The 26348-nt window shown below is 46.6% G+C and overlaps 1 protein-coding gene across 2 annotated transcripts in view; it reads right to left on the bottom strand.

Moving 5' to 3' along the window:
• The window catches only part of RABL6 (RAB, member RAS oncogene family like 6), a 53706-nt gene that overhangs the window by 8723 nt on the left and 18635 nt on the right, over positions 1–26348 (bottom strand). For both annotated transcript variants that reach the window (XM_014881033.2, XM_088177407.1), the window contains 6 exons: positions 25698–25789; positions 24715–24855; positions 23619–23724; positions 19122–19225; positions 8615–8967; positions 6278–6443 (listed from right to left, as the gene is read on the bottom strand). In XM_014881033.2, coding sequence (XP_014736519.1) covers positions 6278–6443; positions 8615–8967; positions 19122–19225; positions 23619–23724; positions 24715–24855; positions 25698–25789 — 962 coding nt within the window. The remainder of the gene's footprint in view (positions 1–6277; positions 6444–8614; positions 8968–19121; positions 19226–23618; positions 23725–24714; positions 24856–25697; positions 25790–26348) is intronic.

Raw genomic sequence — 26348 nt, 5'->3', positions numbered from 1 at the left:
CTATGGGAGTTCACTGGCAGCTATTAGCTTCCTGGAATCATTTCTATTTCTGTGGTGCTCCCTGAAGCAGGCAGATACACAGACACCATATCCAAGCTTTAACATTGCCCAAATTAAATTAACCTAAGGACACACTGCTAGAGCTGTGAGTCTGTCAGCCTCCCTGGATGTAGCACAGTTCTGTGTTCAGAGGCAGCTTGAGAGAACTTTGCAGCTGAAATTGAGGATTCTTGTCTGAATGTCCCTAGGATTCAATTTTAACACTTTCTGAAAAATTTGCTCATGTCAGGAATACAGATATTTTCCCCAGGCTCAGTTGATAAGCCTTTGCCATTACCTTTCCTTGTTCTATTTGTTTCATCCACAAGAGATACCCAGATCCACCCCGATAACCCCACACACAAGTCACTGCCCTTTTAATGATGCCACCTGGATTGTACAGCACAACCTTTTTTTACACAGAGACAAAAAACATACTATAGCTTGGAACAGATTGAATTGTAGAGACATAACACAAAACCCTAAAATCCTTTAACTGGAAGTAGGTGGTGTTCCCAGTCACTAGCACAGGACAAGCATTGGAAGACAGTGGAATATGGTGTGCTCGTGAGATGAGAAATACCCTAAACAAAGTCAGGATGATGGCAACTGCTCACTCTGGCTTCTCTACATGGCTAGGTACTGCTTGACAAGACAGTTTTAAATAGTTAATACATCTGTCAACATATCATGGAGTTGTTTGTGACAATGGGACACCACGTCGATGACACCCGGCATAGCTCAGTGATCAATCAGTGTTGTTGTCTGGGCTGGAGTGCTAAGACCAGGGCCAGCATCAGCCCTCTCTCTGGTCTTGGTGTAGATCCCTCTGCTTCCAGGACCTGCTCTCTGTGCCCTACTGAGCAGGGCCAGGCTGCCGAAGAGCCCCTTCATCACTTAACACTGCTGCTCTCACACCATGCCAGGATGGAGGCACACAGCCCAGCTACACAAAGGAGAGGAAAACTGGTTCCCAAGCAGCCCCCAAGGCTGGAGGAATGACAAGTGAGTGATTCCTGAGGTTTTCAAAGCACTGGCAGGGTTTCCTCTTGAAATGCACTGAAAAGAAAATGGGAGTTGCAGCCTAAAAATGGCAGGATATTATTCTCAACTAGACACACTGCCTTTCTTTAAGACATCACTGCTTTATTAGGCACAAGGGCTCTTAAGAGATTGCTGTCACTGTCCTTTCACACTCCACACAGACCTGCAGCCTTTCGAGCTTTTTCAGTCCAAGTGGGTGTACACTCCCATGTGTACATCCCCTCTTCAAAGTGGGTCACATCCCTTTGCAGTGAGAATCCTGCCTCCATCTCCAGCCAACACAGATCGCTGAGTGACAGCATAAAAGCATAGCAGTGGAGTGAATATACATCAGGAAAATCACTGCTTCAGTAAAAACAGGCTCTGACAAGGCAAAACTAGGATCAGCTGTGGTCCTGAGGTTCCAGTTGGAAGGAAGGCAAAGCATGCAAACCCAAACACATTGCACCACTCCCTCCAGCCCTTGAAGCACTGCCACGCTGGTACAAGCACGGAGCTAGCATGTCTGCAGGTGCAGGTATCCCCCAAAAATGATGCTGCTCACTGAGGTCTGCTCTGAGCTAGTGACCAGAGCCTGCTGGGGCATCCTCTGTGAGCCTTTGATGTGTCATAGACTGGCTGCTGGGGAAGAAACAAACCCTGCTGCAACCTGAGCTCACAGCCTCAAACCTGGCTGGGCCATGTTCCCACAGCCCCGGGAGCTCAAGGGCTCTTGACACATCCTTTTTTGGGGCTAAAGAAAGAAAAAAAAACCAAGCTCTAATAAAGCAAGTAAGCTGAGGGAATTCCACTCTGCAGGATGAGCCTGCATGCCTGTTCTAGGAGATGTTGGTCTTCTACTGTGAACCTTGGCTTCCCTCCCTTGGGCTAGCACAGCTGGGCATCATGGAATCCATAACAGATCCATAAAAGCAAAGAATCACTTCAAAGCCCTTCAGATGTAGGGACACAGAAATCTAATCCATGTTTTAAGATAAATGTCTAAGGATGCAGAAAAGAAAGATGAGGAACACTGCCAGGTAAAGCATAAACTTTTAAAGCATAAACTTTTAAAGCATAAAACTTTTAGACATATTCAGCCCCCACAGGGACCCAGGCCAGCCTGACCCAGCAGGAGCCAAGGACGAGATGCTTTAGAGCCAGATTAGGTCCTCTGGTGCACTCACATCCATGCTGGCTCAGGGCATCAACTTAAAGAGCAGCAAATTAAGTTCTGAAACAACAGATTGGGAAATTGAAATACCTTCCTAATTAGCTGGTAAAGAAACTGATTCTGGGAGTTCTCTAGTCAGAGAACCACAAAATGCCATTGAACAAAACCTAGGACTCCACTGCAGGCCTGGGGCATGCCAAGTTGAACAAGGTACCCCTGCTGCCAATGGTGTCCTAGTCTTCATGAGGCAAAGCACTGCCAACAGCTCAGGGAGGTGACCCTGCCCCTCTGCTCTGCATTGGTGAGGCCACAGCTGGAGTCCAGTGTCCAGCTCTGGGGGCTCCTCAGTAAAGAGAGACATTGGCACAGCAGATAGAGTGAATCCAGTGAAGGGCCATGAGGATGATTAATTGACTGAAGTATTGCTCACATGAGGAAAGGTTCTCCCACATGAAACTCAAGACTGCTTGGCCTGGAGAAGGCTTGAGCAGACCTTACAGAGGTATTTAAACAGCTGAAGGAGGTACAAAGAAGATGGAAACAGACTCTTTTCAGTGTTGCCCAATGCCAGGACAAAAAGCAAAGGACACAAACTGTAACTCAGGAGATTCCCCACGAACATCAGGAAACATTTTTTCCACAGAGAGCATGCCTGAGCACTGGCATGGGTTTCCAGAGAGGTTATGGATTCTCCATCCATGGAGATATTCAAAAACCATCTGGAAACGGTTCTGGGAAACCAGTTCTAAGTGGCCCAGGATGAGGGGGAGGTTGAACTGGATGACCCTCAAGCTGCCTTCCAACCCTGTGAATGTACCTCTGCTCCACACATGAAACCTCAGTACACCGAGGTGTTCTCGGAGCTCCCTGCAGGACTCCTGCTCACAGCCACTGAGGCAACTCCTCTTATTTGGGTAGGAGAAGTAATTTCACAGTTCTCAAAACATGGCCCATTTTTCTGCCAGATCTTCAATGACACTTCAGTTCTGGAGCTTACCCTTGGCTCCAGCACATCCAAGCATGCTGGTGAGCTGTGTAAGCTCAACACTCAGATATCTGCTTCAAAATGAGCATGAAACCTGAATGCATCTTACTGGGACATTCTCAGGCCTTGTTCCTCACTCATATAAATGGGAAAAGCAGTTTCCAGGATTCCATTTTTTAAAACCATTAAAATCTCCCCAATGTTTGAGTGATTTCACAGATCTACTCTGTTCTTTAGGTCAGAGATAAATTTCTGCAGCAGATTTTGTGGGAATTACAACCACTTCCTCACTGCAGCAGAAGCTGATTATCGAGGACAGTGCTTACAGAACTGGAATGCTGTTCCTGACTATGGTGGGGTTGTAACTGGCATCCCGAAAGAAAATCTCTCAGTATCTGCACATCTGGCTTATTCTAGTAGGCCCTTTTTGACAAGAAACAGAATGGAAAATTGCCAGACCACTGAGAAAACTGTGTGATTTTAGAAGAAACCAGAGGAAACCATGGATGCCAAGTTGCAGAGGAGTAACAAGCATGTGAATTTGCAGGGATATGCTGCAAGGTCTTCTCCCAGGGAAACAGCTGTTCTGACTGTACTGGGTATCTGTGACTGTGAGCAAAGGATGAACTCTAAACCAAGGAGCAGGATTCTAACACCCATCTAACATGTTTGACTTTTCATGCAGTTTAACACTTATTTGCTTCCACTGACTGACACTCTGGAGCAGAGAAGCCTTTGTGATGAATCAGCCTCCTGCCCACAGTAAAACTGCAGCTCCAGAGCTCTCAGGGCACCTCAGGACCCAGTCCCTCAGAAGGTCAGGCTTGGCTCTTCCAACAGTTCCTTGTTAAACTCAGAAAAATATCTCAGCTCTGCCACAGCCACGAGCAAGACACTTCGTAGGCCAGCATGCTTCCAGCAACCACCACTTTTTTCTTGCCTTTTTTTTTTTTTTTTTTTTTTAAATAAAGCATCCACGTGTTCTGCCATCACAAGGGATGATGATTCAGGCTAACCTGAATTACACAATGCAGTACACAGGCATTGAGCCTCACACATAGCACTCATCTGAAGTTGCTGTGGTTGAAGTAGAGAACACTGGGTCATGACAAAGATGTCAAAAGACAAGAATCCACCACATTAACAGATAAGCAGTGTCAGCTCTTAATTACTCTCCCGGTTAATCCAGTGTTAATGACAAGAAGCAAGCAAGGAATATTCTGAGAAAAGGGATACAAAGCCTGAGAGTATGCTTAGGTCACCTCTTAAGAGACAGTCTGCTTTCAGACAGCTTGCTGCACATCCTCTTGTCTGAGCAGCTCAGTATACACAATCCCCTTTCCTTTTTCTTTACTTTAAAAACATCAAAGCCAGGAAAAGGGAAAAAAAGAAGAAAATCCAGCTTATGGCATAAGCACAGCTCTGCCATTTTGAGGAGATAATTATAGAATCACAGACTTGTTTGGGCTGGAAGGGACCTTAAAGCTCAGCTTGTTCCAACCCTCTGCACTGAGCAGGGACATTTTCAACTGGATCAGGTTGGTCAGAGCCCCGTCCACCCAGAGTGTGAATGCTTCCAGAGATGAGGCATCCACCACTTCTCTGGGCAACCTGTGCCAGGGCATCACCACCCTTGTAAAAAACTTCTTCCTTATACCTAATCTGAATCTCCCTTCTTTTTGTTTAAAACCACCATTTCTTGTCCTACTGCAATAGGCCCCGCTAAAACCTCTGTCCTCATCTTGCCTTAAATACTGAAAAGTTGCAATAGCATCTGCCCAGAGCCTTGTCTTCTCCAGGTGAACACATCCAGCTGCCCCAGGCTGGCTCCAGAGCAGAGAGGCTCCAGCCCTGGGAGCATTTCCATGGCCTCCTCTGGGCTCTCTGCAGCAGCTCTGCATCCTCCTGATGCTAGCCCTTGGGCTGGAGGAAACTCTACAGATGAGGTCTTACCTGAGCAGGGCAGAACTCCCTCTCCCCTGCTGCCCATGCTGGGGATCAACCCAGGGCATAGGGGGGGTTTCAGGACTGGGGCAGGTCCAACTCTCACCCATCAGCACCCTTCCTAGGGCTGCTCTCAATCCTTTCTCCCTCCCGCCTGGACTGATCCCAGAGGTCACCCAGCCCAGGTACAGCAACTTGAGCTTGGCCTTGGAGAACTTCATGAGGTTCCCAAGGGCCACTTCTCATGTTTTCCAGGTTCTGGATCATCCCGTCCTTCAGAAGTGTCACCCACACCATTCAGTTTGGTGTTATTGATAAACCTGCTGAGGGTGCCCTCAATCCCCCTGTCGCATGAATGAAGTCCATGTCTCAGTACAGACCCTGAGGGACACCACCCATCTTCAACTGGACATTAAGCCATGGATCACTACTCTCTGGATGTGAATATCCAACTCATTCCATATCATCCACCAAATCTGTGTCTCTCCAATATAGTGAGAAAATGCTGTGAAGAAACACTAGACACAGAGTAAAAGAAAGGCACCCCCTAGGAGTTTTTGGATTCTGCAGGTAATCATGCAGTGACACTCCCAAAGGAGCATGACTTTCTCCATCCTTCCTTCCAGAATCCCACGCTATGAAGAGTTCCCAAGTGTCCTCCACCAAACCCCTTTATAGGGCCTCAGGAATGACATAACCAGGTAATAGATGAGCTTGGCCACACTTTGCACCTTGGCAGAAGGAGAATATTCATTAAACAAAACATAATATCTCTGCAAAGTGCACTACCTTCCAGAAGAAAAGTATCACAAATGATTTGGTGTGTTCGGACAGAAGGAAAATCCCTTCCTCACCCAAAGGGCCCCGTGGTTTAATGTGAGCACAATGCAAGAGAGCAACACCAGGAAGGTGATAATCTGCTTTTCCTTATGTTCCTCCTTCCCAGGGAGCAGTGTCTGTCACTAAAAGGGAGACAGAGAATGCTACGACTGACCATAGCACAGCCAGAAAGCCTCTGAGGCAGCTAACTGCTCTGAAATCACTGAATAGTTGCACCACGTTAGCCAGGCTGCACATCCAGGTGTGTCCCTGTGCCACACTCTTTTCCTTACCTTTCACTATCCAAACGGTGTTTGGCCTGTGATTTCCCTTTGTCTTTCTGCGGCACTGGGTCTTCCAGAAAGCTGTGGTCCAGGCTGTCCTCAGGAACAAAGTCCTCCACGCTCTGTACCTTGGCAGGGGCTATAGGGTGGGGGGGAGGAGTGGCAGCAGCAGGATCTGCATCAGCAACAGGAGGTGTAAAACATGGGTGTCACCACAAGCAAGACAGAAATTGGCTTTTTCCAGATCTATGCTGCCCAGGGTGGCAGCAGCTATGAGGCAGAACCTTGGATCTACAGTGAGGGAAGAAGGTTATGAACAGGATATAAAACAGCCCAAAGTCTGACATGAAGGCACTCACAGATCATGGCTGCTGTGGTTTAGAATGCAGCAGGCTGACCCAGGCTGTTAGAGGGACTGAAAACCTCCCTGGCAAGGGCTGGGTCTGCTCTCCAGGGAATGCTATGACTGACTGTACCATAGGTATTATTACACCTGTGCAATATGCACTGCTCCTGAGGGATATCCCTTCACTATTCTCTTACCTTTTCTAGACTGTTCAGTTCACCCTCTCCTATCCACTTGCTTTTTTCTCCAGTAACTGTCCAAGGTAGAATTGTTCACATTGTGCTTTTAGATATTCTGGGTAAACAAAAGCTCAAGAGCTACCTCAAATAGAGACTGACTTTAATACAGTTTATTTGTAGAAACATCTTTACCCATCTTCAAGGTATCAGGATGAAAACTCATGAAATTAGCATAACTAAGAAGCTGAAGTGATTAACCTTTCCAGAATTTGCAATACTCAATGTTTTTCCTCTGCTCATGCTGCACTTTACGTCTAGACTTTTCTTTTGGGTAAAACAAGACTTATGCTTTTTTTTTGCTCTCCTTAGCACTACTTTCAGATCACTTTTGCATACAAACACTACTACTAATGCCACAGAGTCACACTGGTGTAAGCTAAACCACAGCCAAAAGAATTACTACTCCAAGACTTCAAGAGAAAGCTTAAATAGCAGCTCCTAGAAAAACCAAGTGTTACTTGGTAACAATGATTTTTCAGCTGCTTTCCATTGAATTGGTCCCTGGGTACATTCCATGGGAGCTGCAGGCCCTTGGCACACTAATGAAACCTTGTAACACTGACACATCAGCTCTTCCTGGCTGCCTTTTGCAACCGCCCCTAAGAATTCTGAGACATCAGGGCTGAAAGTCACAAGCCCGAAACAGCTGTCAAGCTAAGAAAGAGTTAAAAAAGACAAGAAAAAGAAAAATCCCAAACTCAATCACTGTAATACTGGTAGTAGACCACTTGTCTTTTTTTCTACAGATCTAAATGACAAAGGTATTTTTTTATTGACAAGCAATTTCTAACCTCTGCTCCCCTCTTTGGTTTTTGTTTTGTTTTCTCTGGGTAGGAAGAGTCATAAACAAACCAAAATGGATGCATCATGTCGTATCTGGGAAGAGGCACAGGATGCAGAACACTGTCTACAGACCTAAAACCAGACCATTTCAACATCCAAAATTGCAACCTGTGTCCCCAGCACCTCCTCCTTTCTCTCTGTGGGCGTCTCAGGAGCACTGTGAGCCAGGGTGAGAGAGAAGGTATTTCCAAAGGGTGACGCCAACTATGTAATGATTTTTAGACACTGCCAGCTCTGCAGCTCCAGTTAGCTCTGCAAACAAAGTGAATGTGACGGGCAAATTATGGTCCAGATCAGTAAAATTACATGCAACAAACCCTTGATGCCTCTGCCTGGCACCCTGTCTAGCAGGGTCCGGACTGAGGGCTGGGTACCAGTGCTGAGGCAGCAGCTGAGGGCTCCCTCCTCCCAGACCTGCTCTGAAGGAGATTTCCCCAGAGGGGAATCTGCTGCGGAACCTGGACCTCCGTGACCATTTCTGGCTGAATAACCTTTAAACCCAGCACTTCACTTCTGTTATGCTCAGGAGCCCCTCTGGACTGCCATACATGTGCAAGGACGACACTTCAAATACCTTCTCCAGTCATTTTTTTCCTATTCAAGAGGTATTTTTGCTCCTGGTAAGAACGTGACATTTCATTTATTTTATTAGTGTCTCTTGTTTGTTCAGGATCTTCTTATTAAGGATGCTACAGCCACGACCCAGCTAGCTGGGCACATCTAGCACAGAGACAAACCAAAATGCTGATCAGAAGAAAACAGAGAATGAGAGCCCAAGTGTCCCTGGACACCTGCTGCACATGCATGGTGCCTGTGGCCTTCACACACCTGTCTGCTCAGCCTCTCGCAGGGAAAGAATGAAACGCTAACTTGAAGGCCTATGGGTCACATCCTGCCAGGACAGGGAGCAGCACCTACCTGGCTGGGGAGGAGTGGGCTCGGCTGCGGTGGATGTCCCGAAGAGCCGTGCGATGATGCCACGCTTGGGCGGGGGAGCTGCGGGCGGGGGGGCCGCAGGAGCTGCGGCAGGCGCGGGGGGCTGCGGGGCCTCGACTGCAGGCACTGCTGAGAAGGACGGGGTGGGCTCAGGAGAGATGATGGCGCTTGTGGCAAGCGGCAGCGGTGGCTGGGGGGTGCCGGGGCTGGAGCTGCCTGTTGATGTGGAGCTCGGAGGTACAATGGGTGACTGGGAGCCAGAAGAGGGGCTCTGTCCGTTCGTTGCCAGTGGTGATGTGTGTCCTTGACTTCGGGCTTCCATCATTTCCAGGAAGCTGTGGGGAAGATAAATTACAAATATAAGGAATGGCGAATCTCAGAATCCCAGACTGGTTTGGGTTGGGAAGGACCTTAAAGCTCATCTCATTCCAACACCTGCTATGGACACCTTCCACTAGGCCAGGTTTCTCCAAGTCCAATCCGGCCTTGGACACTTCCAGAGATCCAGAGGCAGCCACAGCTTCTCTGGGCAACCTATGCCAGGGTGTCCCCACTCCAATAGGGAAGAATTTCTTCCCATCCAACCCTGCCTCTGCCAGTTTAAAACCATTGCCCCTTGTCCTGTCACTACCTGCCCATACAAAAAGTCCCTCTCCCTCCTTTATATAAGCCCTTTTCATCTGGCTATGTGCTGAGCTGGGAGAGTACGGGTCAGCTTCCAGCTGGGCTTGGGAGGGTATGGATCTGCTTCCAGTGACATTGTGACTCCCTGGGTTACAACAAATCTGGTTTACCCACACGAGCTGAACTCAACCCATCTGCACTGAGGTGCAGAGAATCCCAACCTGATCTCCACTACAGGATGAAACCCATATTTGCAACACTACTGGGAACTAACTCCCTAAACAGACAAACTCTAACAACATGCCAGGGCTTGAAATGTAACCTGAAGTCAGTTGTGATGTTGGCATCAGTTGGATATATGTGTCTAAAGGAGTAAGTGCTATAGGAACGGCATATTTTTAGATTCTGCAGAAGAAATCACAGTACTCAAGAAAATTGCTATAATAACCTCTTTATCAGCTGTGATAGGTTGACTTCGGAAGAAGAAACTCAGAGAAAGATTTTCTCTAAGAGAATTTCCTTTGTGGGGGTTGGGATACCTGCAACAGCCAATTAGAGAAAGTTAGTTCGCTCCGTGCACACACATTTTGAAGGAGGCAATCCGGAACTGAGTCTCTTTGTCTTTCCGGCGGCTGAGCAGGTAACATCAACCCGAGCTTTCCCCCCCATGTGGGGGGAGGCTCGGGAGGCCGCTTGGGCCCCGTTTGCCAACGAGGGGACCCGATGGCCGGGGGGAGAAAAAGTTGTGTGATAAGACCTTCACGGCTTCCTCCTCCACAGGCCTGCGGCTCTGGCGTGGGGGGGAGGCCGACTCTTGCTGCTGCCGGCCGGGCTGGGTCTGCCCGGGTGGCCATGAGCAGTGTGGGGCTGCAGCCCAGCCCCAGAAAGGCTGATTAACACCTCAGCTGCCTCCCAGCTCGGCCTGAGCCTGGCCCAACTTTTGTAGTTGTGTTAAACTTTAGCTCTTTAGTGTTCAGAGAAGATTTGCAAAGCCTCCAGCCTTTCCTTTGAATATGAAAGGGAATAAGAAAATTTCTGAAGTCAGTGACGTAAGAGCTAAGTTTTTAAGATGGAAGGAGAATGAGAAGATGTTGAAATGGCTGAAAAATCTTTTGTAAAATTCTAGGAATGAACTAATGTACTGAATATTCCTATAAACCATGGAAAGAGACATGGGGGGATGGAAATGTTCCATTTAATAGCTGATTTGACTAAAGAGCACCTGTGTTGAGAATTTCTGCCCTGAGAAAAGAAAGGGATTTTGGTTTTCTGAAGATGAAGCCTGAGCAGAAAGAAAGGAGACAGAGAGAATCTTTGTTGTCGAACATTTCATTCTTAAAAGTAATACCCCATGGAGCAGACATGGCCCACATCTACAGCTTTGGGACGGCTGTAGAGTTGGGAGGAGCATCACGGTTGCAGGTTCCCGAGCAGATGCAAATCGTAAAAGATAAAACCACAAGAGAACTGTCTTGTTCCTTCTTGTGGGAAAGATCCCTACAACTACAACAAGAAGAGGCTTCTCTCTCCAGAAGTGAACTGAGAAAGACTAAATTGGAGACTGACCGAAGTATTTGTTATATGTTTGTTTATGTTGTTATATGTTATGAAGATTGGGAGAGAGAAGGAAGGAGTGATCTGAAAATCTTATTCTGAATTTTTTTTCTTTTCCTTTCTCTTTATTTCTGTAGTTAATAAATTTTCTTTTATACTCTCTCAAGTTTTAGGCCTGCCTTGCTCTTTTACTCCTGATTCTGTCTCACAACAGGAAAAATAAGTTTATTTAAATTGGCGACTCAAAACGAAGACATCAGCCAAGTGTAGATTTGAGAGGAGAATGCTTGAACATCAAAAGGAAAGAGCTGTCCTGAGAGCTCAGAGAAGACTGACTGCCATTACCCTTCTCACAGAGTGCAGATCCACATGCAGGCTCTCCCCTGTACACACCCCCTCTCTGTGTGAGAGGCCCTAGAGCCAAGCAGCAGGAGCTCTGGAGCAGGTTGTGGTCCTGGCTGGGTTCCCGACTGGAAGAACATTAAAGCCTGTACTACTGTAGAGAGTGAAAAGATCTTTCCTTTTCCAAAAGAAACCCAAGCCTAACTCAAGCCTCCCCCTGCAGCTGGCAGGGTCAGCAGACTGTTTCACACACTTGTATGTGCAGAAATGTGGACAGAGACAAGTTCTTGCGTTTAAATGGTCTGAAAAACAGGTCTGCCACATGCTGCACAGCTGAAAGATACAGAGAGGATACCCAAAGTGAAGCATCCTATGTAATATCCAGCACATCCTGATCTTGCCTCTCATTTAATTAAGCTTAATGAATTTGTGCATAGAGGCTCTGGATTCAGCTGGTTCTGCAAGACAGACTTTGGTTGTGCTCCAAGCAATGAGAGTGTGAAGGGAGAGCTTCCTCTCCCGTAACAGAGCATGACCTTGTCCTTCAGGGACCTGAGCCAGCCAGAACCTTCCCTGGACTGACTGCTGAGCAGAACGCAAACAGTGGGGGCTAAGAGACTCTAAGCCTTGAGATACGATTTCCTATTTCAAGGCAGTAACCTGATATACTTTTAAGGAATAAAATAATATACTTTGTGACCAGCAGTGTCTGGAGCCTTAGGGAACAATAGCCCCAGGAAGCTGTTACTTGAATTGGAAAACCAGCAGTCTTTCCTAACTTAGTAGCTAGCTGAAGTGGAGATCAAGGGCAGCATTAAAAAGCAGAATTAGTGAGGCAACATCAACAGACAGGGACAAGATACAGATAGAACTGGATGATCCCAAGTAACAGAAATAGGAAGAAATTCAACAGTACAAACAAAATCATCATCTACTGAAGGGTAAGGAAGTGTTCTTACTCCCAGTTCTCCACATGAGAATGGCTGGGAAAGACTTGCCTAGCTAATTCTGGAAGTCTGGACTAAGGACTGCAATTCCAACCATTCCAGAGCCTGGCTGTCACATGCTGTCCATTGATATCCAGCCTACACCTGCCCTGCCCCAGCTCCAGCCATTCCCTGGGTCCTGTCCCTGACCACGGAGAGCAGAGATTGGTGCTGCTCCTTGCTGTCCCTTGTGTGGAAGCTGCAGACTGTCAATGCACCCACATCAGTGCCATGCTGTGGTGGCCTCACTGATGCTTCCACCAGGATCTGGGCCAAGACTACATGCCTATTCCACCCAGAACACTGGCTACATCATCATGAGCTCCTGGCAGAGCTGAGCTCAGAGCATGCAATGCAGCATCCAGTCCCCATCCTCCCTCTCCTGGGGCAAGCTGCGCGACAACATGTTCCACTGAAAATGATGCATGGATTTGTCACGCACCAGAGAGAAAACATAAAGGAGTTTAACTCCTCCACTGAGCTCTGTGGAAACTGCATCAGGTTGCTTTGGAAGGTGCACAATACATCACACATGCTGCAAGAACATAACAGCGTGTGCTCAATAGCTCTCTGTCACTGCACTCCCTTCCTGAGGTGGGGGGCTGTGGCTCAGCATCCTCCAAGCAGGGTAGGCACGACGTCTGTGGGGTGGGAAAGGCAAACGATGGGGCCCTGCAATTCAGCCCCCGTCCAACAAAGCAAAGGCTCTTTATCCCCAGACCATGTGAATCGCCATGGCCTGCAAAGCTGTTTGTGAGCTTTGTCTGCATGCAATATGCAACTTCTCGGCTCCACACCGCGTGTGCTGAGTGCTGAATTCTGCCATTCCTCCCCTCCCAGCTTTGATCCAGGGCTTCTGGTGAGCCAAAGACAGGAGAGCTGAACAGCTCTGCTTTGTGGTACTCACTCCTCCTCCCGAGACCCACTCAGCATTAAGACTCCTGCCTCCCAAATGTGAGGAGAGATGAATCCCAGATGATCTACATGCACTCTGTTCCTGTTTGTAGCAACAGCAATCTTGGATGGAAGTCTGCAAGCCTGGGCACTACTGCACCCAGCAGCCAAGGTACTGCTGCCAGTAATACTTGTCTCTTAACTGTGCCAGGCTCCCTGACTGTCTATGGGAACACCTAAATCACCAACACTACATGAAACCAGAATGAACAACCTTTGAACCTCAGGTAGCTGAGTCCCACCATTGAGGCAACTGGCTGACTCAGATAGGATAAGGTGACTGTACACTGAAGATTTGGGAACAAGGAGACAAAAAGAATGTGTAGAGTCACATCAGGATAGAGAATATAAAGCTCAACGAGTAGTTAAAGCTCGACTCAACAAAGCACAGGAAATTCTTAACAATACCACAGTATTTGAAGATTTACTGTACATGGTTCTAACCAAAGCTGCCCATTTTGGAAACAACCTGCTTTGTTCTGGGAAAGTAGCCAGCTCCAGAGGGAGGGAAGGCTGTGACTACCACCTGTTTCTCCTCCAGAAACACATACAATTTAAAAGCTGGAGGAAAAAAAACCCTGCTACATAACTGAAGTATAAAGAGTGTCATCCTTCCCTCCAGCATAACCAGACTGGGGCATAAAACACATGCAGATTTTGTCTGCACCTGTGCTCCTGCACTTAGTCACCTGTGGTGTGTTGAAGGGCATTAAAACTGGAGACAGCAAGTTCTTTAGTAGGAAGATACAAATGGTTATTTGGGGACAGCACAACACAGACTCTTGCCCCAGCACAGAACTGAGGACAGCTGTGACATGTGTGCTTCATGCCACCTCCATCAGCCCCAGCTAGATATGTGGGCCAAGCCTTGTGCTGTGACACTGGGGAAATCAGGGTGGTCTGACACTGGTTCTATATGGGCTGCATAAATCAGCTCTGCTGAAGTTTTATAGTCAGATCTTCTCTGAGGGAGGTGGGTGGAAAACCAGCACACATGAAATGCTGCCAGCAAGCTCACAGTAATTTCCAGGATGAAGGTGTCTAAGCATCCTCCACACTTTGAAAATACTACATAATGCATGAATGCTTTCTCTGGCTTTACACACACTCCTCAGAGGCACATGTGTGGCTGCTTTGGGAACACACTGGGCCAAACCTGCCATGTGTCTGTTTTTTCTCAGATTCTATACAATCTGTCCATTTCTTGTTCTATCCATCAGTCCTTCAGAAAAGGACTCACTCAAAATCTTACTGTGGAATAAGCATCTTCGTGCCCACACTGGATGTAGCAGACCAGGTCCTACTAAAGCACAAGGTGAACTCACACCTGAGCACCTTTATTCCACTGGGATACAGAAACTGCAAATATACCATGCACATCCAGGTGGGTCATCTGTCCTCACCCACAGGGGTTCCTTATTTGCCTTATTTTCAATCCTTCCATTGCAGACCAAGTAACAAGTCCCAAACATCCTCCAACTCCTGAATAATTCACTGGTGGTTGGACTTGCTCTCAAGAGGAGACTTTTATGCAATTTTAAAGATGAACACGCTACGTGGGAACAAAAATTCATCAGGGCCTGAGGTTACTGTTGCTCTGCTCCCAGGGTGAACACAAAAACCACAAAAGGACTTGTTAGCCTCACAACTCCTAAAATTGTCAGTGCTCATGTTCATTTAATATTGAAGACAGTAGCAGCCTAAAGCTTTTTGGCTCCTAGTTCTAACGTGCTGTGATAAATTGTTCAAGTGTATTTCATGTGGCAAGAAAGGCTCTGGGTTATTTTGTTAATTGTGAAAATGAAGATTAATCAGCTGGATGACATAATTTTAACTGGGGTTAGTGAGGGTTGGATTTCCACCTGCTTGTTTGGGGCTCATCAAAGGTATTGCCCCAATCTCCCTAGCCCAAGTCCCTGATTGTGGAATCAATGGCCAAGCAAGTCTCATTCCTGCTGTTGTCCTGTTTTCCACCTGACAAAATGGATGCAGCAGGATAGCTCCTTGTTCCATAAAATACAGGACATGCTCCATATCCCCACTTCTCTAGCAAGACTGACCGATGACAGCCTTAGATGCACTTAATTCTTAATGCAGCACCCCCAAAAAACATGACCTAGATAGAGTTCCATTCCAGTACAGCCTGGCTCCTGACCTGTCTGATGACACAAAGACTCACAGCAAGTGGAGAAGATAAAAGTGGGGCAAATGGAAGAGAAAGCAAGAGTGGGTTTACTTTCCCAACTGGTAATTTAGTCTGTACCTCGTGTCATTCTGGGTCTGCATTTCCACACAGTGGAGGATATCAGAGAACAGCTCCAGCAGCAGCTCCTCCTGCTACTCTGCGGGTGTTACTCAGCACCACAGTCTTCCTAAAATTATGAGCTATGCTCAGTGTGGAAAAAACCAACCAGGCAAATAAAACCCCAACCCCCCAGCCAATGACTCTGCAGTGACTAAAGCTATCCCTGTGGGGAATCTGTCTTCCCAAAGCAGAGTCCTCAGTGGGGCAGCCCAAATGCCTGTTGTCTGCAGTCACTGCTCTGGCACCCACATGGTGAGAGGAGACAGCCTCAAGTTGTGCCAGGAGAGGTTTAGGTTGAATATTGGGGAAAATTTCCTCACCAAAAGGGCTGTCCAGCCCTGGCACCCTTCCGTGGCAGATGGGCACACTTAAAATAAACAAGTTTTCCCTGAAAACAGAAGATAAGCTGAGTACAATTAAAAACGGAGAAACAGAAAATTAGGTACAAATTCAGAACATCATAAAAGTCATTACTGTTTGTTTAATAAGAATTCAAGAACTCAAAAAGGGCTGAAATGTGCTGTAAGCAGCATTGAAAATGTAAAGTCTGAAAGCACAGGGACAGCACTAGAGCCAGAGGTGTGTCAGGCAGCGAGTAGCCTAAACACAGGGAAAGAACTGGAAGCAGACCATGTCTCCCACAGGCACATCCAGGCAGTGGCTGCCCAGGCTGACTTATGTAAGGCAGAAGAGGCAGCATCGTGTGCCACCTCGTGTTGTCTCTGGGATTCACATTTTGGATCAGTGACGTTTTGTCCTCAGGTCGCCCCCCACTGCAGTAGGAGGAAGAGTTCTTGCTCTCTGTTCTCACTGAGCCAAATTTAGCACTGGCCATTGTGACAGTGCAGCTACCAGACACGCACAAGGGTGAAGGGAATAACCGAGATGTCTTAGCGCTGTCACCTCGCCATGCTCTGTGGCCCGATTTTATGGCAGGAGAGCAGGAATGGCCTCTGAGGAAGTGCTGCAGCAGCCACACCATGGCCTGTGGCCTCAAATATCTGCGTTCATCTCCTCTTGCTGTGCAGTTTGAGTGACCCACAGCAGTACTCCCAGTGCTGTCTAAACTGAAGCTACTGAACTAATACAAAGACCTTGTGACAGGTAAGGGTCAGGCTCCTCTACCAAGTAACAAGCAATAAAAAGGAAAAAGCAAAAGAGGCCTCAAGTTGCACCAGAGAGGTTCAGGTTGGACATTAGGTGAAATTTCTTCACAAAAAGGGCACTCAGAATTTGGAACAGGCTGCCCTGGTACTGATGGAGCTATCATCCCTGGGAGTGTTTAAAAAACATGTGGATGTGGCTCTTGGGGACATGGCTGGGTGGTGGCTTTGGCAGTGCTGGGTTAACAGCTGGACTTGATGATCTTAGCGGGATTTTCCAACGCTAAGGATTCCATGGTTCTGTGATCTGTCAAGGGTCACCAAGTCACACTGCACCAACACACACACTGTGCACAACAGGGCAAGTGGCAGCAGACAATGTACCAGGTTCTCACTTGGACATTCACTGATGCAGCATATTAAACCTGGTAATCCCAAAATGATGGGCATCTGACAAGCACGGATGCAAGGACCTTCCCAAGCCCCAATAACGAGCACTGCCGACCTGCCTCACCACTGCAAGCTCTGATTCCTGTCACACACTGCTGTGTCCACACATACTCTGTTTCCCTGCCTGAACTGTTTACTAAAGTTGAGACTTTACCCAAACCTGGGTTCTCTGACATGAATGTGAGTATTTCTTTAAATTAGGTCTTTGGCTATAAAACTCAAGCCTGGAGACCTCTTGCAGGGATAAAAATTGAGTGTAAGAAGTGCGTACCTTTCAACTCCGGGGCTGAAGTAACCCCTTTGCAGCTCATCTCTCCCAAGAGGTGCCACTCAAACAAACAGACTCTCTGTTTCTACCTGGGGTACAGAGAAAAACCTTAAAAACCCTAAAATAGCACTCTTCGTCAGTGTGATCAAAGTACTGAGACATAACACTGCCTGGTGCTTTTCTTTTGGGATCAGTGCCTCTAGTCAGGAAGCATCCAGGAGTATTTTAAAGCCCTTTCTCTAAAGAAGTGTTATTTTCTGAAAGTGAAGAACTTTGGCCTTAGTACAGATATGAACATGCAGGAGCTGGCTAGCTGCATAAGGATGTCACTTTATTTGCTAAACCAGAATCCTAGAGAAAAGTCTTGCTTTTAATATTATAGCAACTCATCTTTTGTGAGGCTCTGATATTTCTGAGACCATGTTAAGCTAGTTTGCAGTCTGACAGTGCCAACAGCCACCCAGCAGGGCAGTGTGGTCACACTGGGTGGGATGACCAAGTCTAATACCTGTTGCTGGAACTAGGAGGTCTGACCACCCCTCCACTGCTACCATACTGCTGCTGCTTTTAAGATCTAGCATCTCCTCAGAGCCAGCCCAACACAGACTAACCCTGAGGTAGATATAGCAAAGACAGATTTCACAGTCACAGAATCTCAGACTAGTTTGAGTTGGATGGGACCTTAAATGTTATCTCATTCCATGCCCCTGCCACCAGCAGGGACACCTTTCACTGGACCAGGCTGCTCCAAGACCCATCCAACCTGTTTTTCTGCTGAATTTGTGAGCTCAAGTGCACATATGGAGACCCAGCACATGCTAAAGCTGCTGGAAGGGCAAGAGGCGACGAAGCAGCAAGGTCTGGTGCTATGAGTTTGAAACAGCTCTGCCAACTCCTGGTTAAGTATCCTCCCATTACTGAAGCAGTACAAACAAAAGCATGGAAAACCATCTGACAGCACAGCCCAGGCAGCCCAGTCCTTTGAGTAGGAACATCAAGAGAAGTGCTGGAGGCATGAGGTGACTAACTAGTAACTCAGGAGGAGAAAGAGGTGAACACTTTGGAAACAACACTGCTGTGTGTGAACTGGGGTATTTCAATGCTCTCCAAGGAAAACATGCTGAACGTGAAGGTTATAGAACTTGAAACTTGGTCTGAAAAATGCTTGTCCAAAAGCCCGTGCATGAATATTTCATAATCATTGATTCCAATTTCCAAACAAAGCTGCCTGTAAATAATCTTTTTTCAGTACATTCTGAGGCTGACTTTTCTGGCTTGCACACCACTGCAGTTGAGGCTTTGTGATGGGAATTCACAGAACATGGATTCTTGTTCACTGTGCTACAGGTGTACTGGCTTTGTGGGGCTAAAGCTGGCAAACACCATTACAGGCAGCCAAGCACAGAGCCAGGGCACAGAACAGATACAGGGCAGAGGAACCTGCCACTATTTCTATCCAGAAACACACTGACAAGTTCAGAAGTCCTCAAAGGGAACAGAAGACAGCAGTGTTGTTGCTATGACTTTCTGCTGTCATAAGACACACAATACGCAGGAGTGCAACAGCCAGGAGAGGAACCAACTTGTGCACTGAACAGCTGAGAGATGGAAAATATTCCCTTCCAGCACTTTATCTACTTCAGCATGTGCTGGCTCCAGGTGTGCTGCTCAGCCCCACCTGCCCTGCCCTCCCTTCCCCAATCACGTGCTGGCAGGAACCAGACCGTTTCACAGAGATCCCCAGGGGCATGCTTTACTTCAGGTAATGCCATTCAACATTTTATCCAAAGGATCCCTAAATGTTACTTGCTAGACCCTTCAGCCTGGCCACATGCCACAGTTGGAGCTGCCCAACATCCATGTGACACCCAAAGCAGTTAGAAAAGACAGCTCAGTGACATACAGTTCGTAGTTTTGGTCTTCAGTCTCTTGCTGCAGTGACAGCTCCTCCAGAGTCGCATCAATATCCAGCTGATTTGTCTCCAGCTGCCGTAGCAACGTCTCCCTCTGAAGAAAGGAAAACAAGCTAGGTCTGAGCAGAAGGGTCACTGTAACAGATCTCTGTGCACTGAGATCCTGTGTCACACCACTGTACCACAGCAACATGTCCAACAGGAGCCCTGATCATGGTGTCCGTTTAAATACAGAGCACAAAGGGAAAGTGAATAAAAAGTAGATAATGCATAAAGTCTGTGTGTAAGAAGCACCTTATTCTGTGAGCTGTTCTCAGCTACAAATCAATAATGTGTTATTTCAGACACCACAGCATCAGTTACATTTGGAGAATGGATTCAGCTCCTGCAGAGATCAGATATGCAACCCATTCATTCAGGCCTTTGATTTTTTCTGTGCTAAATCAGCCTCTTTGGGAGCAGGACCCAGCTGATGAAAAGCCTCCCAATAATTTATTTTTGCTGTCAGGGTAGATGAGGGAGCACAACCTGTCAATTCTGACATTTCAGAAGTCCTTGCCCCACTGCCTCAAGCTGCTGTTCCACAGATGGGGGAAAGACACTCTAGCCCATTTCCAATGGGCAATAAAGTGAGTTGACTGCACTATTGTAACCCAATACTGCCCCACTCAGTCCTTCCTTTCCCACATTTCCCACAGAACTCAAACAAAAACCTCAGCTGAGGGGAAGGGCTGGCTTAACAGACTCCCTCCTCCCAACATCCAGACAGCAGCAAGGAGAGCTCAATAACCACAGGCACAGCCAGCTCCCTCAAGAACTGCAGCCCTGCAGGGCTGGTAAAGCATCCACTCCTGCAGAAACATCATTTTGGATCCCCTGGACAAGAGTAGGGCTGTGAGTGGTGCAAATCCTGCCCCACAGCCCCCTTCCCCTCTGCTCAGGCACAGCTGGCTGGCACACAGCTGGGCACCGACCGTGCCAATCAGCTCACCTCCCGAATTTTGGAGTCAAAAGCCAAGATGTCCATTGCCTGAGGGCATCAACCCTCCCTCTCCCACTGCCTATGCACTCGGTGGCACAGGAGCAGGGCCAGCTTACGTTGAGTTGGGCTGCTGACTCCCTGCCCTGCACAGTCCCCATCAGCAGGTCTGTGATGCCACAGACTGCATCCCTGCCTAGGCAGGAGGACATGCAAGAGAAACCCCAGGCTTCCTCCAAACTGCCAAGGTTTTTGCTTTGATAACTGCCTTATCCTCCAAGTACATTTCAGCTTTGCTCTGACAAATATTTTTGAAGGCTAGCATCAATAACCGTGTTGAATTCTTATTTCCCTGACAACACTTGAATTCACTGCAGAAAGATACTACCAGATTAAAAGACCAAAAGGAAATCTATTACATAATTCCCAGAATAAATCCATCTGAGAAGACAAACATTTGCATGAAGCGATGGTGTTCAGTCTCTACTTGCTCATGCTCCTGGCATTATGGTTTCATAGATGTGACAACTTTGAAGCTATCAAGACATTGCACAGATTTGAAGAACAATTAACTCATCTGGCTCACATAAACCACACCAAGTGCTGTGTTCCAGGGACAGTCACAGCACAGCCTGAGCCCTCCATGGAGCAACTGCTTTACATCAAATTCTACTATGACTGAAATCAGCAAAAAAAGGTTGAAGTAATTTGTATGTCGTACTGTAAGACTAGGTGATTCATCACAGTTGGTAACCTTAATTTACTGGAAGACATAGCCCTTCTTGAAATTAAAGGGCTTCTGTGATCATTTAAGCTAATTTACTGCTTCCGAGGCATATAGAGTCTTCATGTTTACCTCTGTCACTGTGTTAAGAGCTTGGAGCAATCCTTCTTTTCTTTGCTGAATAATTTTTATTCATCATATTCAAGTGCTCTCTGCAGATGGAAACTTGATTTTTATTAACATGTATGCATGAATTACAAAGTCATTACTTAATGCCAATTCCTTTATTGCTGTTTACAGACAAGAAAGATTCAGCAAAATATGCTATTCGTATTTAAAGTTACTACACTAATCAGAAGTACTAATAAGGACTTTGGAATTCAAATTCTAGATTTCAGAATTCAAGAAAATTAAGATCTCGGAAGTAGTAGATATCATCATTTTATATTATTCATGCAGTATAAGCAAAAATGAGACAGAAAAGGACAAGTCTGCTGCTTCTTTGTCCCCAGTTTCCTAAGGTGAAATACATGCTGAGCAAATTAGCTGAACAAACAGAGACAGAAGGGCTACTGCTCTCTGGCGCTTACCTTAAGCTCTTTGATAATGACTTTAATTAGACTTGTCTATTAAACAAGTGGTGTGCCTTGCCTTTCACTTTGGCACAGAGATATACATCAGTTTTATTTATTTCAATTTTCACAGATCACAATAAATCAAGAATATATATTTAATAAAGAGAGAGTTGCAATCAATTTTGTACAAATTCATCGCTACTAACAAACTTCCAAATACTAAAAAAAATATATTCTATTTTACCATGCTGGTTATTAAAATATTAAAGAAACAGCTCATTTTCTGCAACCACCCAAAAGAAGGGAATAATTCATGCCCTAGAGACTAGTGCTTTGGCTGAAAGCCACTTGCAAGGGCTTCCTGGGAAAAGGCAATTTCAGCTGTCTGCAGAATCCTGTCTCCTTCCACCACAGCATCTGTTGGCCTGGGTGACCTGATCCCATTTGTGGGCCACCAGCAATATCTACAGCTAAACTGCATCCTCGGGTTTGCCAGTCCTGGCCCTGGAAAGGAACTGATAAATAACTGAAGAGCTCAGGCTGACAGAGAGAATGTGCTCTGTACTGGGGGTATGGATTTCAGCCCCTGCTTTCTCCATGGAAGATGCATGACTGCAAACTGAGCACAGGAATGTGCCACTGAAAACCACACACTGACTCCAATCTTGCTGAGGGACAGCCTGGGACTTCGGATACAGCTGGACCACTCTGCCCTGGAAAGCTGTGGAGGGCAGGCTGAGGGACACAGAAACCTCTGAGGCTGATTAAATCCTATGTGCATTTCATACGAGGCAGCATCCCTCTCCTTTAATCCTGCTCTGCCCCAAGGGGAAAAACTCCTTTCTGGAGCCTGGTCCTGGCAAGGATCTCCGAAGGGATAAGAAGAACCTTCAGGAATTAAGTCTAAATATGATTTTCCTACAAATTTCAGCTCATGCTGCACTGGATGTTGAACAAGGCCAGCCAGCCCCGGCCCCTGTGCACTCCAACACAAGGTTCCCACTGAGTGCCTAGAGTACTGAAGTGCCCCAAGGGGCACTACTGTGAAGCTACTGTGGAGCAGCATTGAAGCACTGCCCATAACCCTGTGGCACAAGTGCAAGGGGCATTGAAGAAACCAATGCAGCCCATTTCGGGTGAAGCTTGACATCAAGTAAAGCCCCAAAACCTGCGTGGAAGCAACCAAAACCCTCCAAATGTGCAGCATCATGAACCCAAACATTTCACCAGCAACATGCTGGCAGATTTCAATCTTCTTCACTGACCAGCAGGTTGGATTTATAGCTCAGATTTCTACAACCTTCTCTTCAAAAGACTGTTTGACTTGTTTCACTGAGATTTTATACATTCAATTCTCTTATCCTGCTTCTTTCTGCTCTGCAGCCTGAGGACCTGTTAACATCCACTAATATATCTTCAGCTCCCTCTGAACTGGCATTTCACTGGGGATTATTTATATAAAAATACACACAGATACTTCATTTGCTGGTGAAAGATATGTCTGTCTGATACACACAGACACTTCAATTCCTGGTGCCTGGGTTTTTCCCCATCAAATAGAAAACAATGACACAACACCATATGTGCATAAGCTATTGATGACCAAGGATCATCCCAAAAGCTGATCTTCTAAAGGTCCACAGATGAGAATCGCATCCTTCACAGCCCTTCCCTCAGCCCTCTCAAGAATCCTCAGATATGAAGGAAATAGGAGACTGGATCCATGTGAACAGGATCCAAGCACATGGATCCCATATTTAATGCCCTTTACCATTAAGACAAATATTTTCAGCAAACAGAGGCTCCTGAACTACTCAGATAGTGTCGAAATCTCTTCTCATCTGAGTTTTAACTGAACAGAATTGAAATCCAAAGTTTAACAGATTAATAGGCGTATATTTTACATTTTTGACTTGGTAACTGCACCACTGGATGCCACTTTCATGCCAGTGAAAATGGAACCTTTCTCCAGAGGTCAGCATTGGAAACTCAGCTCAGCTGACCTCTTGCAACCACAGACATGTTTAAGTCAGTCACAGGCACCAGTGTTCTGACTAATTTTGTTATACCAACTCTAATGAAAACAAGAATCTACTCAGGATCCTTTAACAACACATGAAACCCCAAATACCATATTCCTGCCTTAGAGAGGAAACAAATCCAATCTGTCCCACACACCCAGCACATCAGGGTAACATCCCTGCCTTACCTGCAGCTGCAAGAATGGGATGTTGAAGAACTTGTGCAAGTACTTGAGGCCAAAGCTGTTCTTCATGGAAGACTCAGCATAGCGGAAATAGGAGGAGCCAGGAGGCCTGTGCCAAGCAGAGAGGAGAACACTGTACCCAGCACACCCTGCACAGGACTGAGTTAACACACCATGAGCCACCCCACAGCCCCCACCCTCAAATGTAGCCCAGTGGGTCATTCTGCCTGGATTAGTTTGTGTACAGCCAAAATTCACACCGAAGGGTGGCAGAAGGTGGCTGTTGGTGTGTGACAGTGTCATGTGCCTGACTGTGTCAATACTCTGTGGGGACACTGGGATGTTGGTTTCCTAAACTGGGGCTTCACAGCTTTACAAGCTGTTCATTTCACAGTGAAGGTTTTTGTTTTAAAACCACAATTGGACTGACAAAATTCATATACAGAAGTTAAATTATTTCATCATGGATAAACTCTTAGAACTGACACTATTTCTCTGTGCCTGACGCAGGATAAACAAATAAGAGATGAGGAAAATGAAAAAAGTACCGTAAAAACATAAAACTACATAAAAAGGTATAGCCTATTGAATCTTGACCAACAAATACTATTTTATACCACATAACAGAGTACCTCAGATCTCTGCTTAAGGGAGATGCTTGTATGGCTGGCGAGGGACATGTGACTTTGCTGTGCCCCATAAGTGCTCTGTGGGGGATGCTCAGTGGCAGAGCAAGGACACAGCTACACTGGCTGGCCCTTGTGTAGCTCAATCACTTGGAGCAGAGAACAGCTGTGCCATGGGAAGAGGATTCTCTCACATGAGAAGGACTAACCAGAAAGAAGGTGACTTGCCGGGAACAGCACTTCTGAAAGGCGCATGCTGCCAAGCACTCCTTTTTCCAGGAGCATGACAAACGATGTGCTGCAGATCAAAGGGGGCCCATGCTGTCAGCAGATGCTGCTTGTGACACACGGGGAGCTCTGGGAACCCCAGGCAGGCACAGGACACACATGATATGGATGTGAAACACGGCAGTGACATGGCTGCTGCTAGGTGATGGCAAGAGCAGCTGCTGTCCTGCCCGGGGACCTCTCACCTGTTCAGGTTGTCAATGAGGTCCCGCACGTCGCCGGGCAGGATGACCCGGTGCTCCCCCATATCCCGGTAATTCCCAAGCACACACACTGGAACGTGAGTCGGCACTTTAGGAAGCTCCCTCAGAATATAGTTAAATGTCCTTCACCAGAGAGGAGAGAGAGAGGCAGATGAGTGGGAACATCCTTCTGTTAGCAGTTTCATGCACAAATCACAAAGAAAAAAAAAAACAAGATTTTTTTTTCCAAAATCCTTCCAAGTCTGTGGCTTCTTTACATGGTCAGAGAAATACACTAAAAACCTCAATGTGTTTGGACGACTCTTTATTCAAAAACAACTTCAAAAGCTCTATAATCCACTTTCACCAGAGCCCTCATATCTCCTACAGGAAATCTCAGTCCTGCAAAACTGTGTGGGGTCAGCAGAAGGAAGGCATTCACAGGCTCACTGACCCACACCAAACCTGAACACTACCAGCCTAAATATAAAGCAGGAGCTCTCACCCCCTCTTCTTTCCACTCTGGTTTCCTTATCTTTCTCTCACCCTCCTCAGATGTGCAAAATCAACAGTTCATTACTTCTGCAGATTAATTCAGCTTGAGGCCTCTAAATAATCCTTACTAATACTAGTTTCTTGGGAATTTCTCACTAGCATCCTCCTTCCCCTTGTGTTCTGGGGAGCAAGGGTTTGCAACATGCACTTTGCACCTGTGATAGCACTAATTACCAAGCCTAAGCCAGCAGCATATCAGCAATTGCAGCACATAACCCACTGGGACACTGCTTGTTTGGAACAAGCCCAGGAGAGAAGTGTATTAAAAGCCATGTCACACGATAAAGCTTTTATTTGAAAGGATACAAGCTTGCTTCAACTCGTTAGGCTGGTTATCAGCTGCCAAATCCAAATGGGAATCCGGAAATCTGGAGGTAATTTGTTTTGCCTGAACAAGGAAGAATCACATGGTGCCAGTAAAGGTCTCTTACCACTGCTTGGTGATGTCAAACATCATCACTACACCATTGCAGTTCTTATAGACATCCAGGAACTCTGCATCCAGAGCCATTTCTGATTCTGCCTGAGGAAATAAAGGCAAAGAAGCAGTAAATAACTGGATTCAACTTCAGAGTGATACAGAACACAATGGATACAGTACTGACTGGGCAAAGTTCCTAAAGTGACAACCACTGTAAGGAGAATGTGTGGATTTCACACTATTAGCAATGAAATAAGATACTTGGTGGTTCCCAGCTTCCATTTCCCATAGAAACAGGATGTGAACCACAGAGTGGAGGACAGAGGACATAGCTCCCATTCCATCTTTTTCATGACCCAGATATTGGCTCAACTCCTAATATTTCTGGTGTCCAAAAGCAGGAGGCAGTTTCTCCCATGGAGGGCTGACATGATTAGTACCTGACTGGCTTTTCATCATTTGGACTCTGCATGTTACTATGTCCAGATAGTACTGGTCCCAGCTTAGTCTCCATGGCTCCTGTTGGAATTTGGTGTCCCTGGAACAATTCTCACTCATTTCCCAGGAGTGGAAAATGCACCCTCATTTGCATAGGAAGAAGCAGCTGTGGTAACTGTTCTCATATAGGCTTTTCCCACGGGAGAATATTTTGAGGAAAATT

Source organism: Sturnus vulgaris, chromosome 22, assembly GCF_052056855.1.
Source record: "Sturnus vulgaris isolate bStuVul1 chromosome 22, bStuVul1.hap1, whole genome shotgun sequence".
Classification (NCBI taxonomy): domain Eukaryota; kingdom Metazoa; phylum Chordata; class Aves; order Passeriformes; family Sturnidae; genus Sturnus; species Sturnus vulgaris.
The sequence above is the reverse complement of the archived record's forward strand: the minus strand, read 5'-3'. Positions and strand labels throughout refer to the sequence as shown.